Source organism: Mandrillus leucophaeus, unplaced genomic scaffold (genome assembly GCF_000951045.1).
Source record: "Mandrillus leucophaeus isolate KB7577 unplaced genomic scaffold, Mleu.le_1.0 Scaffold682, whole genome shotgun sequence".
NCBI classification, from domain to species: domain Eukaryota; kingdom Metazoa; phylum Chordata; class Mammalia; order Primates; family Cercopithecidae; genus Mandrillus; species Mandrillus leucophaeus.
In genome coordinates this window covers 911,347-925,737 of record NW_012107386.1, presented here as the reverse complement: position 1 = coordinate 925,737, position 14,391 = coordinate 911,347, and the positions used below count along the sequence as shown (strand labels likewise).

The following is a 14,391-nucleotide window of genomic DNA, read 5'->3' as shown; positions in this document are numbered from 1 at the left end:
TGTCAATTCCTTAAGAGTAGGAATGTTGTCTTCTCAATGTTTTATCTTCGGCAGTCCTGTGTGTGGCAATGTGTACAACTTGGGCCCTCACTAAAATCTGTGAAATAATTAAACATCCCATCTGATACACAGTAGCTCTTGAAGTTATCTCCAATCTCTCATGATTTTCCCTTCCAATTTAATGTATTATACCATTTTTTCATGTGTATTAATATTGCACAATTCACATATTTGAAAAAGTAATTCAAACAATGAAGTAATTTACTTATCACATGTCTTTAAAATCCCCTTATAAAAGTACCTTCCTGATTATTATGAATAATATTTTCTAGGAATTTATGGATTTCCTGTTTCTGATTTGAAATGAAAAAGATGCTATGGAGTAGACTACAACTATATTTATATATATGTAAGCATGTTTTCACGATCTCTCTGCTTCTAGTCCTTCCTTAACTTCCAGAGATGGGATGATCCTTTTACAAACAAATCTAGTAATGTCAGTCTGTATCATACAGACAACTAGGCAACAGGTGGATTATGTTATACTTAGCTGCAGCTCACCTGCCAGCCTCAGTTCTACCACAAGCACAGAGTTAGCCAGTAATCCACCTGTCCATCTATTTTCAGAAACCCAAAAATATCACCAGTGTTTACTAGGAGGTAAAAACATGTAGTTTGCTCTCATTTTATTCATTTCACTTTGCATTTACTCTTTTTATAGATCTGGTCCCTAGTGACTCCTAGGAGCTTAGTGTGAGACATTGGTTGTATAACTTTGAAGACCTATTAATTAACACAGTACTGTTAACAAAGAAAGAAACCAACAGAAGTTCTTTTCTGAATAAATATTTTTCAAACAGAAATATTCTCTACAGAATCTAAAAACCAAAAATTAGGTTATTACTCACAAAAAAGAAATCTAAAATGGGATTTTATTCTTAGATTCCTAAGAAAATTGAAGAACTGATTCCATTACTTTTCCTAGGGCTTTTTACCTTTAGTTTTTTTGATTTCAATAATAATAATAGCATTGCCTTTTAAATTTCTTGCTAAACAATAAAAAGCCATATAAAGATCATATATAAGCAGTTCATACATTTCAAAAAAATTTAAAGCAAGCATTGATATAAGCCAACAATTTAAATCAAATAGTAAGTCATCCTTATATTGTGAAACCGAACCAATTCTTGGAAGAGTTGTTTATTTTGTTTTAACCTCTAGGCTGAGTGTTAACGGTTACTAGTCTTTGTGATTGATAACTATCTTAAACCACAGCAAAAATCAATATATGGTACCGTTTTGCTGATGATGCTATAGACTAAAAGCTAAAATTTAACTTCTCACTTTGTGGTTTCTGATATATGCCTGAGTATTATTTTGTTTTGTTTTTCCTTCCATTTTGGATTTAGGACAAGAAAAAAATGCATTTTTAGTAAATGCTTACTTTTAAAATAAGACACTCTCCTTTTCACTGCTTCATATATCTAAATGCTTCATTGAAAATTGCCAAGAGCATTGAACTTCAATATAAGAGTAGAGAGTAGTTTTCCCAACTGCGTAAATGTATTATGTTCTGGACACTCTGAACTCTTGACCTTCCCTATGAGAGAGATGCTGCTAAAATGTCAGTTAATCATAAAGCATTTCCGCAATGGGTTACCCAGAAGCAGAAGGCAATTTAAAAGAGCAATTTTAACATGCAATTGCCAAAGCATGCAACACAGACAATTTCTGATGATGGCATATTTTATTTCCATTTAATACGAGAAAGAGGAAGAGTGTTTGCCTAGCTTCTATACCAGATGGTATACCCAGAGGAAATAGACACACCAAAAAAAAGCAAGCATACTTTCTCTGATTGTTCATTGGAGTTTTTGAATTACTTCCCTTTTAAGACAGCTTCGCATTTATACCCTTTTAAAAATTTCTGAAGTGCCTGAAGAAACATTATGTGAACAATAGTATGGGCAGGGTATAAAGTAACAGTGAAATAATCATATCTCTCAGGTTCCTAGAGAAGCATGAGGTAGGCCTCAGTGGCTTCAGCCTTCGGAGGCTGTAATTACCACCTCTCCTAAGTCAGAGACCCTGAAGCAACTAATTGCAGTTACCAAATGATTATAATGCACTTTGGAAGGAAAAAAAATATAGCTTTGGTAACCAGACAGGATATTTTCAGAAAAGGATAAAATAATACACTTCTATACTTTAACTGTTTAAAGTATTGAAAACACAGCATATGTTTGAGAGTTAAGCACTAATCAATTGGGCTTTCAATAAATTTGAAGTTGCAAATATTAACCTATGTTTTCTCAGAGAATGAGTTAGCCACGCAGACTCCATTTTTTAAAATGTACATCTCTTCCAGATCTTACTTGTTGTGCTGTTATTTACTCATGCTATACTATTATAAGAGGGAGGAAATTACCTATGATAGGAATAAGAGGAATAAGTATTAAGGCCATTAAAGTCTGAGAAAAGGAGTTGAGGCCCATCTGTCTGATATTGGACAAGTCGATGTTTTGTTTTTGTTTCCTGGGTCTTAAATTTACCAACTAAAAAGTGAGAAAATAATATATCTAACTCACAGGATTGGTGTGAAAATAAAATATGATAGATTCAATTCATATGTTGATTCTACAGTAGCATTAATCAATACTTAGCCACAAAAAAAAATCTACATTTTCATTTGAAAATGTAAGATTTATTAATATAAATAAGGAAAACCTTTATATTGACTTGCTGGAAAATTATGTATTGACAGATTTCCCTCAGATAAACACTTACTATTATCAGAAATAAAAGGTCAATACCTCAAATACCTTAAAATGGAATTTTAAAAACAGTAAATTGTAAGTAATTTACTTGTTGATTGGTACTTATTTTTAAAGCCACCTAGTCTAACATGCTGAGACTATTAAAATAGCTGCTTCAAAATAATCAACATTTATTCAGTCAGATGATATTAATGGCAAATTCTACAGCTGTAACATGGAATAGTCCCAGTCCTAATTTAAAAAGAATGGTTTATAAATCTAGTATTCAGTTCCTCTTACAGAACCAGTATTTAGGCATGCAGAATTTAACAGAATTAGATGGTAACTTCCTCCAAAGGTTATGTTTGGAGTCTCAGAGGTATTTCCCAAGATTACGAAGCATTTAAAGTTTCTGCAATCTGTAGTAAAATTCAGTTAATATCATAGTTAACATAAACTGTGTTCTATTTGTTGATATGAGCTTCTGGGCTGAGGCCAATAGTGGTACTGGTAATTTCAAGTCTGGGGGGGCCCAAAAATTGGGGAAAGAGAAATGGATCTTAAAGAAGGGAAGTAGATGGACGTACATCATAATGCTAACTATCATTGACTTTTTACTTAATTATAGTATATACATCAATTATGTTCCATGTCTCCTTTTTATAGACTGTTTAAAAATTAATACAACATATACTTACATAAGCTTCTCTTTCTTTTCTAATAATAGAGCAAGATTAGTAGACATTCCTGATGAAATAGTAACCATGGTTCCTCTCAAATTTGCAGAAAAATCTAGTCTATAAGTACTTCCCTCCCCCAAAATCTTGCTGACATACCTTATGAGGACATTAATTAGCTATAGTAAACATGTGTGATAAAGACTCATTACATGTGAAAGATAGTTTTAAAAACAAACTTAATACCATTGGGAGTAAAACTACAAGTGACTGAGCCTGAAAGCATTTTATGTCACAAAGAATACACATATTAAATGTTTCTCAGAAAAGGAATCAGATAAAAAGACTAGTATAATTCCAAAATATCAAGGCATTTATAAGTTAGAAAGCAGCTATGGGCCAGGCACGGTAGCTCACAGCTGTATTTCCAGCACTTTGGGAGGCCGAGGTGGGTGGATCACTGTAGATCAGGAGTTCGAGACCAGCCTGGCCAACATGGTGAAACCCATCCCTACTAAAATACAAAAATTAGTCGGGCATGGTAGCGCGTATCTGTAAACCCAGCTTCTCGGGAAGCTGAGAGAGGAGAATTGCTTCAATGCGGGAGGCAGAGGCTGCAGTGAGCCAAGATCGCGCCACTGCACTCTAGCCTGGACAACAGAGTGAGACAAGAAAGCAGCTATGAGTGTAAGTTAATTATCCTCTATCGCCTCTCACATAGATAAGGCTATTCTCAGAATAAACTACTTCAAAGCACTTTATAGTAATATTTTTACTTAAACAGTCTAACGTCCACTCAGAACATAAGCATAGGGATAAATCAATATTCATTAACATGTTTTATCCACTTAACACGGTAAGCCAGTTATAAAACACATTATTTACATGCAATTGGCTTTAAAACACAACATTATTTACATGCAATCTCCATGGCTTTCACATCTGGAACCAATTTCAAATAATTCCTAAGTTAAACAAAAGTTACATTATATTAACAATACACTGTGTGGTAATGCTAATTTTTTAAAGATCTATTTTGACAAAAATAAAAAATAAAGCAGGTGAAATACTTAGAAGAAAGCAGTTTGGGCAAAGGAAGTCAAGAGGGAAACCAATGGAACACCAAATTGTCAACATTGTTACAATTTATATATACATTATAAATTTATATATATGTAGAAAAGTATAATTTTATTAGAAAACATATGTATGCAATATTTTTAATAAAATTGACTCCATAATTCAATTTTGCATATTAGCATGGGATATTAACTTCGGAATAGAGAGTGAACTACTTTTTAGTTTCCAAATTGCTTCCTCTTTAAATGATTTCTCTGAGTAGTTGAGATTATGGAATCAACTTGCCTCTCCCTTGGAAAGTTTACCTTCTATCATAGAAACAATTTGTCACATGACCTCGATTGAAAGGGCATAGCCATACAGAATATTTGAAAAGCAAATTGTGAGATTTAGGCTGAGCCATGGAGATTTACCCAACATCTTCTATCTTAAGCTCCTTTTCAACCACCAGATAAATGTATACAGCAATCAGCAAATTATTGGACGCTCTATCATCTAAGTCTCAGGCTAACAGTTGAGAAGTTAAATTTCCTATTAGTGAATATCTTTCAGCAAGAGCTTTTGATATATAAGTATTATTCTGGATTAAAGAATTTTTATTCTTTAATACATCAGGTAACCGAATGGATTTTGCTTGGATTGTAGCTCAGTACCCCGGTGGGTAGCCCAACGATACTGTCAATGACAAACAGATGCTCAAGAAACAAAAGACAAAATACACACTACACTAAAACTGTACTCAAGTAACTTAGATATTTAAACTCTTGGCTTTTAATTCATAGCTAACAATTCCTCCCATTATAACATGGTAAAGAACCAGGATGTGTGGTTATATATAATTTTTCATTTTTATTTTTTGTGTTTTCTCCCTATGCTATTATTTTCACTACTCAGTTTTAGTCATGAGGAAGGCAATAGAAAGGCTTAAAATGTAAGGAAAATCTCTCTGTGTTCTGCAGCCGGGTGTCAAGCTCCCGAGGTTGTCCTCAACAACAGGACATTCCGAAGAAAACAGTTATCTCACCGAGGCATCGTCCAGACTAACTTTTCTTATCCATATTATAAGAAGTGGCCTTTGCACTGACTATGACAAAATTACTGAGGGATAGAATTTCCACATGATAAAAAAAGTATTCGGTATTTGCTTGAACTACATTGATCTTTTCTCCTAATAATACTTTCAATTACAGCTATCAGAGATTTTTGGACTGAATATGTAGCAGGCTCACCAAAATTACCATGCCAATAAAAGACTCTAGATTCATAATAATCATGGATTGATAATAGAGAAGCACTCCCATGTTCTCAAATCAGTCAAATTATGACATAATGAAGGTGATGATTTCCCTAATTCATTGGAACTCTTACTAGTGTGACTATATCATATATCAAATAAGGAGAACCTTCAATACTGCATGTATTAATGTGTCTTATGCTAGATTCCTTCACAAGTTAGAAAGGCCTGCTACTCAGTCTTACCTGCGCATTTTGTTCTGGTGATTAGTGGAGGTCCTGGGAGCCCCGTTCCACCTTCACCAGGTCTTGTAAGTAGAACTCGGATCTCATATTCGGTATCTGGATCTAAATGCCATAATTTGTAAGTTGGAGCATTGACTGCATGGGTTTCTGTCCAGGATCCTGATGTCATTCGGTACTCTACTTCTTTTAGGATGATAGGACCATCGCCAATGATCGAATTGGCATTTAGTTGGATCAGCAAATATGTAGGCCCAACACCAAGCAGCTGAGGAGGAGCAATGGGTCTTGGTGGTTCTAGGAGAGATGAGTGTGCACTTCAATTAGTAAGATTTAAAATAATCACAGATATATTAATGTCTAACAAGGTTTAAATGCTTAATAGATCATTTATTAGAAATGCATACTAAATACTTAAAAGAAAACTAGAATGTGCATGATGTGACAATTGTACTTTTATAGAACATATAAGTTTGCAGGTACATATGACCATTTTAACATAATTTTTCTTTTATTGAAAACACATTTTTTTTTCAGGAGATAAACTTGTAAAGGCACAGTATACAAAGGAAATAAAAATAAAATATTTAGATATGGATAGCTCTAATTAGCTTCTAAGAGAGTAGAGTTGATCTTTCACAATTTATTTCATTCATGAACTATGACCAAGAGGTATTTTTCTGTTTGCTTTCCTTGCTACTTCTTCACAGTTTCTACAGATGAGTAAAGGAAGAAAGAATAGCATAACTGAACTCAGAAACTGATGCCGGGTGCTAACTTGTTTCCACAAACCTGCCTCACAGTATGACAAACTTAAATTTACACCTAGGCACAATCACAAATCACTAAACATCAGTGGCTTTTGGGAGCAGCATAAGATAAGGCAATTCACCAACTATTAAACTCAAATGTCAAAGGCACACTATAATGTAATTTTTGATATCTTAAGATATTTTGCTTGAAAGAAACTTTGGAAAACATTACTTCAATGTTTGGATTTACAGAAATTATGAATGACATATTAAGGCACGTTTTTTCTTTCATTAGAACAATGTCACTGAAATGAGACGCTGAACTTTATGAGACACTGAACTTTAGGAAGGACTCAACAGCTATAGCTCTGTTCGTATGGTCTTTCCAAAAGGAGAAATAAGTCAAGAAGTTCTCTGAATTCATGGAACACTTCTCACTTTTCTTGGGAAAGTCAAAAGACCTAAAGAAAGTGTTAATCTTAATAAAGTAGTAATTGCTCAAAAATTGATTTAAAAGTTTTTTTTAAGAGTTGGAGCAAAACACATAAAGTAAAACTATTAAACACAATCACAAAATGCTCCCTCATCCCAACCCACTCCAGGTATGGGGTAGACGGAAGAAGGCACAAATAGAGGGAAGTCATGAGCACATAATCAATATCTTTCTAGTCGGATTTTTTATTTCAATGGCAATGCATTGCATGAAAAAAATATAATGCAAACAAGGCCTGTAGACAGGTTTAACCTTCGTATGCCAGTTTAAATGAAACAAGAATGTTCAGGTGCAGACCAGGATTTTCTTGTTAAACCTGACTGTATAAAAGTATAGTTTTCTAGCATAAAAGCCTCTGACTTACAAACAACCTTAAAATTAGGAATAAGATTACCTAGTCTGTACTGCTACACAGGCTAAAGTAATTTTCAAGAAGATTCTTTCAAAATTCATATGGACAAACATTAACTGAGTAGCTATTAATTGTTAGGCTGTCCTACACATTGGGTATCCATATAACATTGTAGGGGAGACACTGTAAAAAGAAATCAATGAATTCATTATTTTAAACTGAAATTTATATAGAAAAAAAGACTGCTAAATCACGAATGTGATATCAATACTTTTCTGTCCAAAATCACTTGAAGGACATAAGTTACTCCTCACAAGTATTCATGGCTCATTATGGCAATAACTTTTAAACTAATTATTGGTAGAACCACATGACCTTGGGATTCACTGTGCTCATGTTTAAAACAAAAACAAAACTGAGATCAAAGATGATAACATATGCTATATGAAGTGCAAACATTTATAATTTCTATAGAAAAGCGGTTAACACATGATTTATAAACTTTAACTACAACATCCATTCCTGATAGTTTGCAAATTGTTTAAACAATATGTAGTCAAAATTGCATAGCAGGTGAACTCTTTCCATTTTCACAACTGAATTCAATGGAGAAGTTATTCACAAAAAAGTTTGAATGAAATAAACAGTTTAGAATTTTCATTTATGAACTACAGAAAGACAGAACTAGACATTTCATACCATGAAATTTTACCAGCTGCTCTAACAACTTTTATACTCAGAGTTTTAAAGTTTTCATAGACAGAGAGAAAGTTGATGTATTCACAAACCCTAAACTAAAATGAAACTGAATCGAGAAATGAACATAATAGAAAAAAATGTAAATGTCTTCTGAGATTACCTAAATGCTGTACATATTTTAAGAAGCAGTCTGTATTTTGTGAATAAACTGAGTTGCCTCATATGTGCAATGTTTGTTTTCATTCCAGATGGCTCATATACTAACTAATTTAAGTAGGAAAGAATGCTAAATTTACAGCTCACTAGGGTTCTACCCCAGTGTAGGGGTAGAATAAACAGGAACAATGTGCCAAGTGAATTATACATAACAAAACATGGTTAATCATAAATTTATAGATATTCCGAAACCTGAACTTATGTGTGTATATCAAATGTTGAATCTCACCAATCAAAACTCTGCACACTATTGCTATGGAAAATAAGGAGAAAACTTAAGAGGAGAGCAGAAGATGACAGAGGAAGGAAAGAAAAAATAGCCATACCACAACATAAGAAACAAGTGAAAGAAAGAAGAGAAATAAGTGAAAAAGTAAAGCATAACATTAATCCCAACATTTCTATTTTTAGGGAAGTGACATATAAAAGAAAACAAAAATTTGTAGTCTGGAAACCGAATTAGAAAAAATGCTTACATATTAATAGCGGTGTAATCTTAAATATATTAACTTCTTCATATTATAATTTCCTCATTCGTGCACTAGGCATTATTTGAAGAATTTTTAAAGACTCATCTCCTAAATACAACAAGCCCTGTGTGATGCTAGGTTGCTTTGTTCTGTTTTGCCATATAGCATATACATTTTAACACTGAAAATAAATATTCAACACTAGTGTTGTTTGTACATGAAGAAATGAGTTTGATGTCATCAGTCAAGACTTGGTCAGAAGGGTAGTAGTTCACTCTGGCCAGTTTTCCATCTTACTTGCCATGGTCAGGCCAAAAATGGGGGCAATCCAGCAATCAAAGCAATTGCTCATTGGAAATGTGGCAATGTTAAGAGAGACTTAAAAGCATATATATTGATTAACAGCATGATTTTCAGATGCAAAATCTAGCATTAATGAGGTTAATATACCACTACATATTAAATTTTTATGTTGGAGGTAAAAAGTAGCTTTATATTAGCATACGTATTTTGTTTTCAGGCCCTTGAGAACAATGGGGCTTATTTATAAAATCTCTATTCATTTCCATAAATTATGCATGAATTTTAATCAGTTCACAAATGAACAAGTAATTGTTCTGCAGCAATATTAATATTCTTCATAACTTAATACACAACCAGACCCAGAGGTGTGGTGCGAATAAATCCCAGTTGTACAGGAGGTATCAACTGAAGCATGCAATCCCCAAACTATAAGATAAACTTTGCCAATGTTACCAATTAACTTTCAATTAATGACTTACATTCATTATTCTAGAACTGAACCTATTATAAAACCCCAATTATATATTCAAATTGTTTTAGTGGTTTTTATTCCAAATAATTTTTAAAAGTGTCTTGAAATCAAGCAAATCATTATGAAAGAATATTCCCATTCCGTTATTCCTAATATAATGCTATTTTACAAACACATGTGTCACTTACCAAAATTCAGTTAATTAATAAAATGCAGAATAAGAAATAGAAGCTACAAATCCAGAAAAAGTCAGCACAAAGTAAATGTCAAGGCAAAAAACACTTCTACATTTAGTTTCTCAATTAGATAAATTAAATACCTCTCAATCCTACCTCCTTCCTGAGGGTTTTATTTGTCAATGGGGCCTTGACGTAAAGTATCCTAGGATCAGTCCTACCACTATAGAAGGAGGCAATGATATTACATTATTCTCCGATGACTGCTGCAACAAATTACTACAGACTTGGTGACTTAAAACAACAGAAATTCTCTCCAAGTCCTGGAAGCCAGAAATCTGAAATCAGTACCACTTGATCAAAATCAAGCTGTCAGAAGGCCATACTTCCTACAAAGGCTCTAGGAAAAAATCAGTTGATTGAGTCTTCTAACTTCTGGTGGAAGCTGGTATCCTGTCTTGTGGCCACATCTCTCCAAATTCCTTTCATTTGTTCACATTGCCTTCTCCTCTCCTGTCTGTAGTCAAATCTCCCTCTGCCTTCCATATGGATATGGATGCTTGTGATTGCAGTTAGGGCCCATACGTATAATCCAGGATCTTCTCACAATTTCAACATCCTTAACTTAATCACATCTGCAAACATCATTTTTCCATATAAGGAACATTCACAGGTTCCAAGGATTAGAATCTACTTGGGGGGGCATTTTTCAGCCTACCACAGACATGGACTATGATCTCATCCTTCCTCCTGCCAGATATTTCAACTCCACTTTTTTGCCAGTTTGGTAGAAAGCTTGTGAGCAGAAAATACTTCACCTATGAAAGTTTCTGAGCTGGGTCCAGAGTAGCAGATTATTTAAAAGTTAATAATGTATCTATATCTTTTTTTTTTTTTTTTTTTGAGATGGCTCATCTGTTATCCAGGCTGGAGTGCAATGGAGAAGTCTCGGCTCACTGCAACCTCCGCTTCCTGGGTTCAAGCTATTCTCCTATTCTCCTGCCCCAGCCTCCCAAATAGCCAGGACTATAGGTGCACACCACCACACCTGGCTAGTTTTTGTATTTTTTAGTAGAGATGGGGTTTCACTATATTGGCCAGGTTGGTCTCAAACTCCTGACCTTGTGATCCGCCCACCTTGGCCTCCCAAAGTGCTGAGATTACAGGTGTGAGCCACCACACCCGGCCCATATTTTTCTTTTAACTATTTATTGTAAAAGGGAATAACAGAGATGATGAAAATTATGTTTTACAGGAGTCCATTGCTCCATTAACACATTCAACACTAGAATATTTGCCTTGGAGATGGAATATTTTTTATTTGCTACCATTTGTTTACTTAAATGAAAGAATCACTCTGAAGTCAATTTTACTCTGTTTCTTTATAATTTACCTCACTAAAATTTTTATCCAGTTCTGGTTCCTGTTAGACAACGAATTCACAATGCTTCTCATTGTTTAGTTTTCTTTCCCACTACCTACTGGAAGTGCAAGAAAATGGACATGAGGGAGGTTAAGGGGAGGAAGAATGACGTCATTGGTCCATCTAATTCAGGCATTTATCAGCTACACTACAATAATTTTTAAATGATTTTAATTTATGTCAACAAGTTGGTAACACAATTTAATAAATTCTTGAGCATTTCAAGAAACTTAATATCACTGATGAATAGAAAGATGACCTTTGCTCCCATAACAAACGGAAAGCAAGTTATTCATATTTAGAAGCAATTTATTTGAACATTAAATATCATCTGTACAATAACACAATTTAATTTTTCCTTAGATGTTAAAATAAGAAGCGTACATTTGAAAATTTTTAGATTTAATAAGGTTTCTCCTACCATGCCAGTTTAAAAACTGCAACCCAGATATATTTATGAGAATTCTTTCATGATTTCACACTGTTATTTTTCTGATACTTCAAATTTTCAATCCTCACAAGTTCCTTAGGACTCAAACAACTCATCATAAATTTAGCTCATATTTTAGCTCACAATGTAGTCAGCAAATTCTATACATTTTTTAATATAAACAACTATTGAGTTTTATTTACATATTTGTACAGTAATAGAATTTAATTAAATTTGTTTTATTATATTAAAATCTATTTTTTAAACCATCAATTCAAGTGATAGATACTTTTTTTTTTTTTTTTTTGACAGAGTCTTAGTCTGTTTTCCAGGTTGGAGTGCAGTGGTGTGATCTTGGCTCACCACAACTTTGGCCTCCCAGGGTCAAGCAATTCTCCTATCTCAGCCTCCTAAGTGGCTGGGATTCCAGGTACATGCCACCATGCCCAGCTAATTTTTGTATTTTTAGTAGAGATGGGGTTTTACCATGTTGGTCAGGCTGGTCTCAAACTCCTGACCTCAGGTGATCTGCCCACCTCGGCCTCCCAAAGTGCTGGGATTACAGTTGTGAGCCACCAGGCCCGGCCTGGAGACCTTTTTCCAATCATATTACTTAGGTGGCTCATAAGCTTGTACTGGTCAAATAAAGTTAATGCTAAGACACCACAAAGTTTGGATGTTGGCTGACCTGAGGCCCCTATGCCAGCACCTATGTAGGTATCAATCAGAAGGAGCTACCACTATGTATTATGATCTCTATGAAAATTAGATAGATGTCTGCATATAGCTATGAAGAACTAAAGAAAGAGTGTGTACTGTGCCTCACTACCTATGCTTACAATATTTCACACACGAATAACTTCTGAGAACCATCAAATAAGCACATATGATTTCACAATGGTAAGTAGGTAGAAAACTTTAGATAAAAGGGGAAAAAAGATTTACAAATAATAAAGTGTCCATTTAATGGGATATTATATGTTTGTTTATACTATATTTTTATTACTATTAATTATATTTAGCTAAACAGAGTTTCTTCATTATCTCCCAGTGGCTCACTACTGGGGGCAATTGTTCAAAAGCCAGGCATAGAAAGACAAATACTGCACGATCTCACTTATATGTGAAATCTAAAAAACTTGAACTCATAAAAGCAGAGAGTAGAATGGTGGTTACCATGGGGACTGGGGCGGGGCAGGGCGGGGAGTTTCTAGGGAAATGGAGAAACATTCAAAGCGTACGGAATTTGTTCAGACAAATAAATTTTGGAAATCTACTATAACTATAGTATAGGTAACTATAATTAATAATAATGTATTGTATACTTCAACATTTCTACGAGAGTAGATATTAAATATTCTCACCACAAATAAATGGTGAGATGATAAATATGTTAATTAGCTCAATAATTATTTCAAATTGCATATATATACCAAAAGACCCCATTGTACAACTTAAATATATTCAATTTTATTTGTTAATTATAACTTACTAAATCTGAAGCAAAAAAAAAAAAAAAAAATTCTCTAGTCCAAAACAATAATAGGTTCCTCTTGAACAGTTCAACAATATAGAAAATAATTTTAACAATGTTGAAAATAATAAATTCACCAGTTATCCCTACCTAAATCTACATCACTTATATTTCCATTTCTCAAAAGGGCAATGGAGCAGCATATTGAGGAGAGTGCAAGCTCCGTGGCTGTGGGAGTGATCATTTATTAACATGGGCTTGACTATGGCCAGGCAAACACATGTAAATGGGCATGTGAGTACATGAATTGTTCATAGGCAAGTGAACTGATAACAATATTTTTGGAAAATAATTTATATATCAGGAAATAAATAAGTATAAAGTAATAACACTTTGAGAAATTTATCATAAGGAGATACTTTCAGTCTTTGCTTAAAAGTAAAGTAAAAACGTGATCAAAATAATCAATGATGGGAAAATGGGAGGTAAATCATGGTGTAACTTCTCAACAGAACACAAGTTATAAATATCATTAGTTTTCACTTTTAAAAGTAAAAAGTATATCCTTGAAAAAACAAAATCAGCAACCACCAAAAACAGAAGAAAATATACCAAAAAGTTAATAGCAGTGACCAGGGAACTCCAGGACCATGAGTGACGGCTTTTTCTTTTATCCTTGTTTTTCAATACAATTTATGTGCCCATAAAACATTCTCATCATTACATTCCCAGTGTTTCTTGTAGCACCTGACAAAGTTCAATACTATTATTATAAAATGAATGACTGCCTTAACAATGCCCCCAAATACCCAGGCCACTGTAAGAAAAACTTATCACCTGGGAGCAGTGGCTCATGCCTGTAATGCTAGCATTTTATGAAGCTGAGGGGGGGGCAAAATTGCTTGAGCCCAGGAGTTTGAGACCAGCCTGGGCAACATCGTGAAAACCCATCTTCACAAAAAATACAGAAATTAACCAGGTGTGCTGGCAGCTGTGGTCCCAGCTACTCGAGAGGCTGAGATGTGAAGATCACCTGAGCCTGGGAAAGTTGAGGTTGCAGTGAGTCAGGCTCATGCTATTGCACTCCAGCATGGGCAACAGAGTGAGACCCTATATCAGAAAAAGAGAAGAGAAGAGAAGAG

At 34.1% G+C, this 14,391-nt stretch overlaps 1 protein-coding gene across 7 annotated transcripts in view; it reads right to left on the bottom strand.

The window, feature by feature from the left end:
• PTPRK (protein tyrosine phosphatase, receptor type, K) overlaps window positions 1–14,391 on the bottom strand; it is a 594,458-nt gene that overhangs the window by 230,130 nt on the left and 349,937 nt on the right. For all 7 annotated transcript variants that reach the window (XM_012002300.1, XM_012002301.1, XM_012002302.1 and 4 more), the window contains one exon: window positions 5,993–6,286. In XM_012002300.1, the coding sequence (XP_011857690.1) occupies window positions 5,993–6,286 (294 nt within the window). The remainder of the gene's footprint in view (window positions 1–5,992; window positions 6,287–14,391) is intronic.